Source organism: Ictidomys tridecemlineatus, chromosome 9 (assembly GCF_052094955.1).
Source record: "Ictidomys tridecemlineatus isolate mIctTri1 chromosome 9, mIctTri1.hap1, whole genome shotgun sequence".
Taxonomy (NCBI): domain Eukaryota; kingdom Metazoa; phylum Chordata; class Mammalia; order Rodentia; family Sciuridae; genus Ictidomys; species Ictidomys tridecemlineatus.
Window position 1 is genome coordinate 144,797,019 of NC_135485.1, and position 13,036 is coordinate 144,810,054.

General features: G+C 46.3%; 1 protein-coding gene across 5 annotated transcripts in view; it reads left to right on the plus strand.

The window, feature by feature from the left end:
• Positions 1–1,830: 1,830 nt before the first annotated feature.
• The window catches only part of Ankrd50 (ankyrin repeat domain 50), a 44,563-nt gene continuing 33,357 nt past the window's right edge, over positions 1,831–13,036 (plus strand). For 2 of the 5 annotated variants that reach the window (XM_078022135.1, XM_078022138.1), the window contains exons 1-3: positions 2,410–2,683; positions 3,471–3,580; positions 3,711–4,950. In XM_078022135.1, the coding sequence (XP_077878261.1) occupies positions 4,439–4,950 (512 nt within the window). In that variant the 5' untranslated portion in view covers positions 2,410–2,683; positions 3,471–3,580; positions 3,711–4,438. Of the gene's footprint in view, positions 2,041–2,409; positions 2,684–3,470; positions 3,581–3,710; positions 4,951–13,036 lie in introns of those variants that run through there. The other 3 variants (XM_078022136.1, XM_078022137.1, XM_078022139.1) reach the window with 3 other exon arrangements.

The following is a 13,036-nucleotide window of genomic DNA, read 5'->3' on the forward strand; positions in this document are numbered from 1 at the left end:
AGGTCGAACCCAGGTCCTGCCCGTGCTAGGCGAGCACTCTACCGCTGAGCCACAATTCCCAGCCCCTATTTTTTGATATATACATTTTTTTAGCTGTAGATGGACAGGATACCTTTATTTATTTATTTATTTTTATGTGGTGCTGAGGATTGAACCCAGGGCTTCACACATGCGAGGTGAGTGCTCCACCACTGAGCCACAACCCCAGCCCTGAAATAAAATTTATTTAAAATAAAAAATTAAAATTCTAGATGGGCTGAAGATTATTAACTGCTTAGATGTAGCTGATGTTACTATAAACTGTATTCCGTGCTGGGGGATAGTTATCATTAGAAAGGCCCAGCAAACCAAGTTTCTGGAATTTCCCCGTCAGGTAGAAACTATTTTAATTATCACACTAGCAAGTAGCTTAATGGAAATGAAATGTGATATATAAATTTCTCATTTAAAATTTTCAGTAAACCTATATAAAGTGACAACTGTGAAACTGGAGTCAATCAGTGTTGCATGGCAAACTAAGTCATGATTAAAACTGCTCCATTTACGTATGAGGTGCCAAAATGCATCCTGCTATCATGTATAACTAATTAGAACAAATAATATATTTTTAAAAACTGCTTAAGCAAGCAAAACTACACTGAAATTTCACTTTACTCCAGTTAGAACATCAGCCATTAAGAATAAAAACAATAATAAATGGTGGACAGGAAGTGGAGAAAAAGGAACACTTTTATACTGTTGATGGGATTGTAAATTAGTACAACCAGTTTGGAAAATTAGTATGGAGGTTCCTCAAAAAACTTGGCATGGAACCACCATATGACCCAGCTAAACCACTGGATAGTATTTATCCTTAAGAATTAGTCCTACTACAGCTACAGATGCATACCCATGTTTATAACTGCTAAATTCACAATTGCCAAACCATGGAACCAGCCAAGGCGTCCATCAGTGAATGAATGGATAAAGAAAATGTGGTATGTAATCACAAAGGAGTTTTATTCAGCCAGAAAGAAAAATGAAATTATGGCATGTTTAAGAAAATGAATGGAACTTGAGAACTTAGGTTAAGTGAAATAAGCCAAACTCAGAAGGTCAAAGGTGGTATGTTTTCTCAGATATGTGAAAGCTAGAGAGGAAAAAGGAAATAAAGGTGCCTGTGTGTTGGGGGGGGGAGAATCTCATGTAAATCTATTAATCGAGATAAGATATCAGTTGAGGGGAGGGAGCAAGCGATAAAAAGGACAAATGCTGGTTAATGCTACTGGCCAAATTGTTACATTGTGTTCATGTACGAATATGTTACAACAAATCCCCCATTATGTACAACTATAATGTGCCAGTAAAACTATTAAAACAAATAAGCTGTTTAAATCATAATTTATAGTTTCATAAAAATCAACTTCCATCTAATTATGCAAAAATTAAACTTTACTGTCATTTTGGTTGTGTTCTGGAAAAAGAACCACCAAATTAAGGGTACATAAGTCAAAGCTAAAAATCAAGCCTCATGCCATGAATAAGCAATATGGGAGAGTAAGCACAGGCAGGTCTACTTGGTTGTGTTTCTACTAATGTATGCTTGTTCTACTTTGAAATTCCTAAAACCAAGGAGATTGGCTTGGTATTTTGGGAAACATACCGGAAAATAGAACTTTTCACTTTAGCAAAAACAATAAAAATAATAACTGCATAGTTTCCCACTCGTCCATTGACAACACACTATTTTCCCAGCAGAAACCCGGGATCTAGTCCTCGGGAGGGCGCAGGGCGAGCCAACCGCGAGGTGGCGGGCGGCGCTGCAGCGGAGCGTCCCCCACGGGCGGGCGGCGCTGCAACGGAGCGTCCCCTCCTCTGCCCATCCCTCGTGGGGTTCTGGGCTGGGAAAGCATCCCCGCAATTCAGTGGACGGAAAGGCGACCAGGCCCGCGCGGGGCTGCGAGCCCAGTGGCCTCGGAGGCGCGCAGCGAGGGAGGGACGCGGCCCGCAGGACAAAGGCAGGCTCGTGGCCGAGGGAGGCGGCGACTACCGAGAGCTCAGGTCGCGAGAACGCACCACCGCCCTGTCCTCCGCCCCCCGTGGAAAGGCGGAGCCCCGACGCCCGCCCCGAAAGGCGCCCCCGCCGAGCGGCAGCGGGTCCCCAGCGGCCGCGCACGCCCGGGCACGGGCCGCCAGGGAAGCCGGGGCAGGCCTCAGGGGCGGGGCCTGTGCAGCCCAACGGGACCTGCCCGGGCGAGCGAAGCTAGCAGGGCCGGGGGCGGGGCGCTCGCCGGCGAGTGAAGGAGGGCGGACGCCGGGGGCGTGGCCTGGTCGGACGGGTGAGGCAGGTCGGGCGGCGGAGGCGGGGCCTCGAGAGCGGGCGGGGCCTGGGCGGGCGAAGAAAGGGCGGGGCGGGGCCTGGGGCGGAGCTTCGGCGGCGGGGCGGAGCCGGCGGGTCCCGGCTGCCCGAGACAGTCACTGCCCTGACGGCGGCGGTGGCGGCCGCTGGCCGGTGGGGGTGGGGAGCGGCACGGCCCGGGCTGCTGGGGCAGCTGGAGCTGGCCGTCGCCGGGAGCCAAGAGGCGGATCTGCAGCTGGGAGCGCACCCCAGGCCGGCCGAGGAGGCGGCTGCAGCCGGATCCGGGAGCGCTGCTGGTGGCGGCGTCTCGCGCAGCCAGTGCCTGAGGCGGCGGCGGGGCCCGAGGTACCGAGGGGCGGCGGTGGCAGGGCCGCGGTGCCCCGGGGCGGCGGCGGCGGGAGCGAGGCCCTCCCTTGGCCGGCAGCGCGCGGCTGCGGCGGGGCTGGCGGAGACCCGCCTCCCCGCCGCGCCACCCCCGCTCCGGCGCGCCCGGCGCCGCGGGCCAGGAGGGTTGGGGGCGCCGCGCTGGACGCCGGCCGCGGCCCTCGCGGGGGCTCCGAGGACCCCGCACCCTCCCGCGGACACACCCCAGGGGCGGGGCGGGCGGCGGCGGGCGTGCCGGGCCGGGGGACCGCGGTGCGGGGCGCGGCCTCTGCCAGGCGGCCAGCCGCGGCGGCCCGGGCGCCGGACCCGGACCCTTTTGTCTCCCGGCCGAGCTGGACTCGGGCTGCCCCGCCGGCGCCGCTGTCCCGCGCCCGTGCTCGGGAGGAGTTCGCCGCTGCGCGGAGCGGGAGGTGGCGTCCGACCCTGTCCTGCGCGTCGCCCTTGGTGCAGCGCGGGGAAGGAGCCACGCTGTAGTGTTTGATTTATCATTCGTGGAAGGGACCGTCGCCTTCCCTTTTCTGTTAACCAGTTCCCATCCCGCCGCAACCCTGGGGTTCTTTTCCTCGATTTTGCAAACTGCCAACAAAGAAGTGCAGAGAGTCCAGTCGGCAGCCCCTGACGGCCTTGCAGGGCGAGCTGAGAGCGCTTCCTTGGAGGCGCTGTTCCACCAAGCTAGCCTCAGAGCCTTCTGGCCAAAATGAAGGGTGTCACTCCATGTGCAGCAAGTCTCTTTTTTCTCCCTTTCTAGGGTGAAAAGGTTTCAAAAATCGATATTAAATTATTAAAATCGGCTGATTGGGAATTACAACCATAGAAGAAAATAATGCAAAAGGGAAATAGAACCAGTATCTTTGAGGGGTAAGTGTCCCAACTTCTTGAAAGTGCCAGAGATGAAGTGTATGGATTTTTGAGATTAATGGGTGAATTGTAAATAAGCTTTTAATATACGATATTTTGCACTAAGATATTTTTGTTTGTTTCGTTTTAGTTACTTATGGAAATTGTGGATTACCTGGACATCTTAAGACCCAGGAACCCGTTTATTAAGCATCTGCTGTCTTGAAAAATGCATTTTATGAATGCTTTGAATTAAGAAGGTGTAAACAGTGGTTTGTCATTTCTGCCACATAAGGGATAATCTGAATCTTCCTTCGCAGTTGCCCAGATGCCTAAAACTGGCAAGAACTAGTACTTGGAGTGATCATCCTTCAACAAGAAATACAGAGCTACCTATGTACTATATAAATGTTATCTCTTTGATAACATTTAAGATAATGGACAGCTTTTCTACATCTAATTTTCATACACACAATTAACACTTGGAGTCTGGAGAAGCATTTGTTATATATTGAAAGACTGAGTTTTCTCTTTTTGAGTTTTCCAGATTTATTATTTCATCTGTATGCTTGAAATCTCTACAGTCACATAAACTCCAGACATAACGATGGAGCTATATGACCCATCAAGATATACAAAAACTATTGGCAAGCTTTGGAACCAGTTGTTTTTGCATCTGTTCAACAATTAATATATTCTCTGCTAATCAAGAATATGGAAGCAAATATAGTCATGCACATTGTATTGATAAATTGTGACTGTTGAATTTTTCTGTAACTGGTTACTTTTGTCATTCAAATGTAAGTTATGTCCAAATGGATATAAAGACTATATTGGTGTACCTAGCTCCTAGCCAGTGTTGAAGATAGAAAACCTATTATGACTAATCCTTGGGAAGAAAAAGTCTGCAAAATGGCCCAAACGAGTTTATTGCAAGGGAAGCAGTTTTACTGTAGGGAGTGGGTTTTCCACAAACTTCAGCATTGCCTCCAGGAGAAAACCAGCTGCTGCAGTAGTGCTGTCAACACACCGTCCCTTGTGATGAATTCTGGGAATAATGCTGGTGCTGTCTCAGGAAAGGCAGCTGCCTGGGGTGTGTTGTTGGTAGGAGGGCCTGGTAGTGGCAAGACAGCCCTGTGTACTGAACTCTTATGGCCAAGTTCACCTACAAGCTTGCAGAGAGGTTTACATCGCCAGGCTTTGGCCTTTCATTTCTGCAAAGCCCAGGACTCTGATACTTTGTGTGTTGGAGGGTTTGTTAGAGGTTTGGTTGCCCAGATATGCCGCAGTGGACTACTCCAAGGATATGAGGACAAGCTACGAGATCCAGCCGTTCAAAGCCTCTTACAGCCTGGAGAATGTGAGAGGAACCCAGCAGAAGCATTCAAAAGGTAACAGCAAAAAATGTCATCGTGTTTAGGTTTCTGTGCAACAATTAGTGATTTTTAGCTAGGTTTTTTTTTTTTTTTTTTTGAGGTACTTTTACTAGTGCTGTGCAGTTGGGCTTAATCGGTGGTTATGAGTACAACTGTTTATTTTAGTATGGGAAGAAACAGAACAGAACTTTGTATTGCACAGTATATAGATTAAAAGTAAGTCTTGACTGTTCTTGTTAAGTAACAGAATGTTCCGTTTCTAACAGTAACTGTCAGTGGTAAGGGGAGTCTGTTCTTACGATAAAGAAGAACAGTTAGCTGCCTGGAAACCAGGCCACATTTTCAGGGAGGATGAACTATCTATACTATGAGCTGAAGTAGAACAACGCTCGGTGTAGAAGCCAGTACCTTTTTGTTTATAGCATATTATTTTTTACATGAAAATTTCTCCTTAAAAGGCGTCATAGGCATTGAGAGTCTGAAGAAAATTTGCTAATGTGGTTTTGGGATTATTCCCATATTAACTTATTGAAAAGTTGAATCATAAGTTTATGTGACATAGTGAAAATTTGGGATTATTTTAGTGCTTTTAGTGAGTGGTGCAGAGAACAGTTTTCCCCCTAATTTTAGTTAAGCATTTGTTCATGGTGAGTGGACTGATCTAAGCAAGTTGCTTTTTGAAGTGGCTGCAGATTCAAAATTTGCTCAAGAAAACATAATTTCTTGAAAATATGATTTTTGCCTGTGACTTCCTTGGTCATTGTGAAAGTGGCAATTGGTTATTGTGTGCTGGCTGTTACCTCCCTTCTACTTGAGTGACTCATTTTGCCACACACCTTTCTCTCCCCATATTAACTAGGCTTTAGCAGGTAAAAGTTTGTGCCCCAAGGATTATGGAACACTGTGCACTGGAGGTTTGTATGAGTGTGTCTCCAGGAGGACTTAGAACAGTTTTGAGTAGCTGTGAAAAGGGGGATGCTTGTTTTTATGGTCTCCTCAAATCTAGTGTCATGAAATCTATAAAGTTTGAAGGTATATTGATAATATTTAGTAATTATAGCAAACAGTATGTTAGTCATTGTTCCAAGAGTTTTATAAATATTAAACCATTTCATCTTCATAATATTCTGTGAGGTCATCCCCATTTACGTATGAGGAAACTGAGGGGTGGAAAGGGAAGTAAACTGTCCAAGCTAGTTAAGTGGCATTTGAAGGATCTCTCTCCATATTTGTAATATGAGTTTCATTTAAGGACTTGATGAAAAGGGGAGTGATGTAGAAGTTGGTGTGCAGTGAAGTTGGAGAGTGAGGCTGGTTCACAGTGTGGCGAAGAATGAGGAATGGTAGTGGAGAACTTAAACTTGGGAGGGGTTATTAAACTCACAAAGTCTTGCTTTTGAGAAGTATAGGACTCTTGGCCTTTTAATCTGTCAGTGCAGTCCAGTAGAAGTCAGGGTGCGTCTTTTGGTCATCAAAATCAGGCTTAAAACTGTTACATCATTCACCAGTCTATGAGGATGTCTGAGTTAATGCTTGTGGCACGGATGGGAGATGGCAGGTGTGATGGAGCGGATCTACTGTGCAGTCACTGGGATTGAGCCAGTGAGGGAGCTTGAAAATGAAACTTTCCCTTTTAGGAGACTATGGTCTCTACACAAAAACATCTTTTATTACTTTTTCTCAAGATAACCATCAATAGTGAAGACCTGAGTTTTAATCTGTTTGTCATCAGTAAGTTCATAAACTATTTGGATGACACCTAAAACAATTACTTTCAAAGAATTCAAGAATACCCTAATTAATTAAAATTATATAATTTTGTAATTTATTAGAGTGCATATATAAATTTCTAATACCTAAATGTTTAAAATCCTGATAACTATATATTTTTGATGTCCTAATACTTAAGCATACCTCTCACTATAGTATCATTGATTTTTCTAAAAGAAATTTTTCTCTTACTCAGTTGTTCCTCATATTTTCTTTTTCTTGTGTAATTTACAGTTATTATCTAATCGAAGGGAAGAAGCATTTAGAGCTGTGTGTGAAAACTGCACCAGCACTGTTTTTCTGATTGACAGTAGGTGCTATTCTTGATAGTGGGTGCTAATCACTTTGTCTTTCCAGCCTATATTTTCTGTGTCTACACTTGCTTGCCCTTTTACCACATTAACCAGTAAGAAATCCCTCACCAGATGCTGCCCCTCCATCCTGGATTTCTTACCCTCCAGAATGGAGGACTGAATAAACCTCTCTTGTTTATAAATTCCCCATTCTGTGGTATTTTGTTGCAGAAGCAGAAAATTGACTAAGTCAACTGACTTCTTAAATAGGTCCTTCAAGGAATTTTAATAGGAACATATTCTATCAGGGCATGTATAGTTGTAATTTAACAGCCAGACAGTGGGACAGAGGATCATTGTTTTCAAGGAGTCGTGGTATTTTGAGGGAGATAGAAGTAGCTATGTGATGAGATGAAATATAAATATAAGCAATGATATGCAAAATCTATTTTTCACTTTAAACAAAAACAAAATCCAAAACCAGCTTTTATATTGTTATTTTCTTAACATTTAAAATTTGATAATGCTGATAGTTCCACATAGTCATGTGAAACAATTTGTTAGTAGTGAGAAATTGATAAAGAAAAAACCCTTATTCTCAGATCCACTAAGCTGGGGAACTTTCAGAGAAGTGATTTAGTAGTAGATGCTTTTTTTTACCACTTAATTTTTCTTCAGTTTTTCTTTCTATTTTTCCCTATATTTTACTCTTAATACTAGGTGAAACACATAATATTGTATGCTGACTTCTTACATGCAATGATATTACTGAGTTCCATTTTCCTGAATAACAAAGAGAGGTAGAAGGAATTTCATATTAATCTAGTTCCATACTGTCATGTTCCCTTCTGACTTGGCACAGTATGTCATTTCTTAGATTTTGTTGTCATGAAATTTTTTTAATATCAATTATTATTTTTTAAAATATTTGTTAGTTATAGATGGACACAATACTTTTATTTTATTTATTTACCGTTTTGTGGTGCTGTGGATCAAACCCAGTCCCTCATATGTGCTAGGTGAGCGCTCTACCACTGAGCCCCAGCCCAAATATTCTTTTAGTTGTTGATAGACCTTTATTTATTTATATGCAATGCTGAGAATCGAACCCAGGACCTCATACATGCTAGGCACGTGCTCTACCACTGAGCCACAACTCTAGCCCTAATATCATTAATTCTTAACCGCAAATATTAAGAACAAACACTGTGTGTTTTTGAGAACAGTTCATAAAAAAATTTCATGACGACGAAATCTAAGAAATGACATACTGTGCCAAGTCAGAAGGGAACATGACAGTATGGAACTAGATTAATATGAAATTCCTTCTACCTCTCTTTGTTATTCAGGAAAATGGAACTCAGTAATATCATTGCATGTAAGAAGTCAGCATACAATATTATGTGTTTCACCTAGTATTAAGAGTAAAATATAGGGAAAAATAGAAAGAAAAACTGAAGAAAAAGTAAGTGGCTAAAAAAGCATCTATTACTAAATCTGGCTAGCTGTGTCAGGTTGATTTCTGTGGGAGATAAAGCAGTGAGCAGAGTAGGCAGAGTCCTGCCTTCATGGAGCTTGAATTCGAGAATAACTGAGGTAAATAAGACACATTAATTTCTGTTGTTGCTTTTTCATTGTATTTTTAACTAATTTTGGAGTTTTATGATTTTTACAGTTCTGTTATCAGTGGAACTAAGTTGAAATGATTACGTTCTTAGGCTGGTTTCTTCCATTCCTGCCCCTTCTGCTTCTGTTACCGTACTTGTGTGTCTTGTTGGACGGCCCTTGTCTGGAGTTGGCTTAGAGTGGAGCTCCCTGGCAGACCTGGGACTGCAAGATGCCTTCCAGGATCCAGGACCTGGGGAGGGGCTGGAGGGTGGCTGAAGGCTGGGTCTGGTTGGAGCTCCGGGTGAACCTACTCTCCGGCCTTGAACCCTAGGGTCTTTGTGGGAGGTGGCTGGCACAGAACTGGAACTCCCGACCCTCGTCCTGGTCATGTCAAAGCCTGTGTTTATATCAGACCAACATCTGCAGGACCAGGAGTGAGTCTTCTGTGTGTGGCATGGCTTCCTGTGTCGCCCTGTGGAGTAGGAAGAAAGAGTGTCTTCAGGGCACCCCAGATGAAGCATAGACAGAATGAAACGGTGATGAAAATTTAAGATCAGTTGTCTAGATATTGAGAGCTCAGCAGGAAACTCGAGTCCATGGTGGAAGGCAGCATGGCTTGGTAGGATAAGATGGCGAACTGGGAGACCACCCTGACACTTGTTGTGTCAAATAAGAGTCCCTCAATGATGGACTGTTCTTTCCCAGCTTTTTATCTGTTTCTGTAGCATTGATGGTTCTTCACTTCACTCTCTCTCGACTTCTACCTTGAGTTGTCCTCGCACCTCTTCTGTTGGCATATGTTGTATCTCGTACCTCTTTTGTTAGGCATATGCTTCTTTATGACATCAATTTCTGATGAACTTTTTTATATGGACCCTAGTGCTTTGGGTGGCACTTTACATACCATAATGCCAGCTATCCTCTGAGGGAGAGCAGCACACGATGCTGCTGCCCATCTAGACTGTCACAGCCCAGCTGAAAGAACTCCAAGCTCTTCATAAGAGAAAACTGTCAGATCAGGCGGGGCAGGCTGCAACCAAAGGAGGCAGATTTAAAAGGGCCACTGAACAGGCTTCATTGAGACATCACTCCCAGGCGGAACTCGATCAGACCCACAGAGGGGACAGGGGAAGGGTCTGAGGAGAAACCGCGTGGAAGCTCGACCGGACTGGACTTTTATGGGGCTTACAGCAGGAAGGGAAGAGCTTGGGACAGGAAAAGGTGTCTCTAGGGTCTCTTGCCTCCTTGGAGTTGGTCAGGGAAGTTGGCTGAACTCCAGGATTGGCCAGGGGGTCCTGCTAATTAATTGACAGGAGTTAGTCAGGAGATCTGGCTGATTGACAGGCATTTCTGCCGGCACCTGATTCATGTTCTTTTCCAGCGCGGGCTGCTTTGTTCTAAGTTGCCACCAAGTCACCACCAAGTCACCACCACCGACCTAACATTCCAGCCTTTTTGGTGATATAGGGCTGCGAATTTCTGTCTAGCTACTTCCTGCTTGTTTAGGGGCGTTGTGGGGGAGTGGATCGGGTGTAGGTTCGGTGGGGAGGCGAATGTAGGGGTGTAGGAGCATCTGGTTGTAGGTCACTCTGGCAATTTCACTCACGTGCTTTCGAGCGAACCTGAGGAGGCAGGGAGCAATCATTAGTAGAAGCCCTGTTACTAATATAGGAGTGAGAATGGGAGTCAGCCAGGCAATGAGGGTTCAGTTTAGCCAGCCTGGCCAGGGGTCATTTGATGGTTGCTGTTTAAGCCTTTCACCCAAACGACGGAGGGTGTCAACATTCTCTGGGACCAATCCAGTTTTGTTGATATGGTAGCAGCATTCTTCTTTTAGGACAGACAGGTTCCTCCTTTATCTGCATCAAAAGATCTAGAGCTCGACGGTTCTGCAATGAGACTTGGGCAAGAGATGTTGTTTGCCTTTGTAGGGAAGCGAGAGAGGCGGCTGATGCCTCTACTGCTTCCCAAAGTTGTTGTTCAAGCTTCTGAGTAGCATAACCAAGTCCTGCCCCAAGTCCAGTGCAGGAGGAGGCCAGGGAGAGGCCAACTACTACTGGTAGAAGGACGGCCCTTCTTGTCCTGGAAAGGGAGGTGGTGACAAGCCATGTTAATTCAGCCTCGCTGTACAGAGTTCATTGGGGGACCAAGGTGGAAGGAACACACAAAGCAAACGGCATGTTGAGGCTTAGATTATTTGTCAGGGTACCATTGCACCTGAAAAAGAACCCAGGCGGAGCAAAGGTTAAGGAAGAAATTCAAACAATCTGGTCACAGGGTGCAGAACCTGAGGAAGTGTAGCAGCAAGAGAAGTTCCCTGATGAGTTACGAAAAAGAGGTTCTTCCTCAAAGGCTGGAGGGGGAGGTCCTTGGGGTCTGGTTGAGGTATTGAGCAGAAAATCAATGGGACTCACAGTCAATGGACTACGATCCAAACCTGCGCAGAGGAGACCGTCTGAAATGTTATTCACTTTGGACAAATTGGGAAGCTGAAGGCCCTGATGATTAGGGCCACCCATGAGAAAGGGTCAGCTTCAGGATGGGCACCTGCATCCAGCTGGTGTTGGAGTTCCCTCTCTTGCTCCTGGATGGTCATGTGAATTTGAGGGAGCACTTGTATTTATGTTCTCCAGATTCTGATAGAGGCTGAGGGGTGTTTGGCAAAACCCCATGAATAAAATTTACCATCAACACCAGAGGCCCATTTTGGGTTCCATGGGTCCCAAAGAGTTAATCTGGTATAGCTCGATTCTCATAGCAAGGCTTATCTAGGAAGTGTTTTTTGCATGAATTATAAGGGCACCCACCATAGGTGTCAGGCCAGCGCTTACAAGATTCCTCAGTTTGGTCTGATATGAAGTGTCGCATTGCTAAACATACGAGGGATGAGGTGGCCCTGTTGAATCCAGTAACATTAAGGGTGATGGCCCGACTACAGCCAATGAAAGGGCAATCGCTTTGGCCCATAAACTGAGAGCAGGTGGTGCCATCCTGTTGCCATGTCGCTTGGATGTAGAAGCACCATCTGTGGGTTGGGATAGAAGCTTGAGAGAGGTTAATGATTGGTAACAAAAGGAGAGGGTTGGTGAGAAATCTTGAGTTTGGTCGGCCCCAGCATGGAAGTATGACTGTATGGGGTCGTTGGGGGATGGGGAGCGTCCAAGTGATGTTGAGGCCTTTGGAGACTAGTTGAGCAACCTGAGAAGTGAGGGCTGGACCGCTGTCTGACTGGATGGAGGTAGGAAGTCCAAACCTGGGAATGATCTGCTCAATGAGGATGGAGGCGACGGTGTCAGCAGTTTCCCTGGAGGTGGGGAAGGCTTCTGTCCAACTGTAAGAGAGTGCTATCCCCAAGTCACAAACAGATCCTGGTCAAGGCCTGACCAAAGTGGTAGGGACTGTCCCTGCACCTTGGGGTAGTCCTGTCCATGTCAGCTGTTGAGACCTAAAAGATGTAGGGTCTTCCCATGTGAAGGCAAAGAAGTCAGGATGGAGGGGCACAGTAAAGAAGGCAGCTTTAAGATCCAGGACAGTAAAGTGAGTGATCAAAGGGAGATATGAGAAAGAAAAGCATGAGTGTTGGAAACCACTGGATGGATGGGAATAACGGCCTTGTTAATTAGGCAAAGGTCCTGGACTAAGTGATAGGCTCCTGCGGGTCTGCGTAGCAGAGATATGGGAGTGTTGCAGGGGAAGTCAGTAAGGATTAGGAGTCCCTGGGCCAGTAACCAGTCTATAATGGGTTTAAGTCCCTCCCTGTGGGTTTTGGAGATGGGAAATTGGGGACACGAAGGAAATTTAGTTTGGGGTTTCAGCTGGATGCAGACTGGCTTGTGGTGCGAGGCTATGACCTGCATGGAGATGTCCCAGATCTGGGGATTGACTAGGTCAGGGGGCAGTGGTACAGTAGGTACTGTCAGGTCATTAGAGAGGGTAAGAATTAGAGGAAGAAGGAAGTGGGTGGTAGTATTTTTGGGGTGTAGTTGGAGGGTGGCTCCTAGTAGTTGGAGAACATCTCTGCCTAGCAGAGGAACTGGACAGGACGGAATGACCAGAAAAGAGTGAGTGAATGGGTGTCCCTCCAGGGCACAGGCCAGCTTAGCAGTTCAGTTTGGGGAGGAGGGTTTGTCATCAGTCCCCATAACTGAGATCTGGGAAGGAAACAGAGGCCTAGCATGGGCAGGCAAGACAGAATAGGCAGCCCCCATGTCCACAAATAAGGTTATGGACTTACCCGCTGCCTGGAGTGTCACCCTGGGCTCGGCGGGGGTGATGGGGGTCTTCGAGTCTGGGCTTCTTCAGTGTTCTGCGAACCCCAAAAGTTCAGGAGAAGGGACTGCCTGACTGGTCATACCCCTGCGTAGAGGTGCTGAGGAAGGGCCAGCCATGGGGCAGTCACTCTTCCAATGTCCTGTCTGCTTACAGGTGGG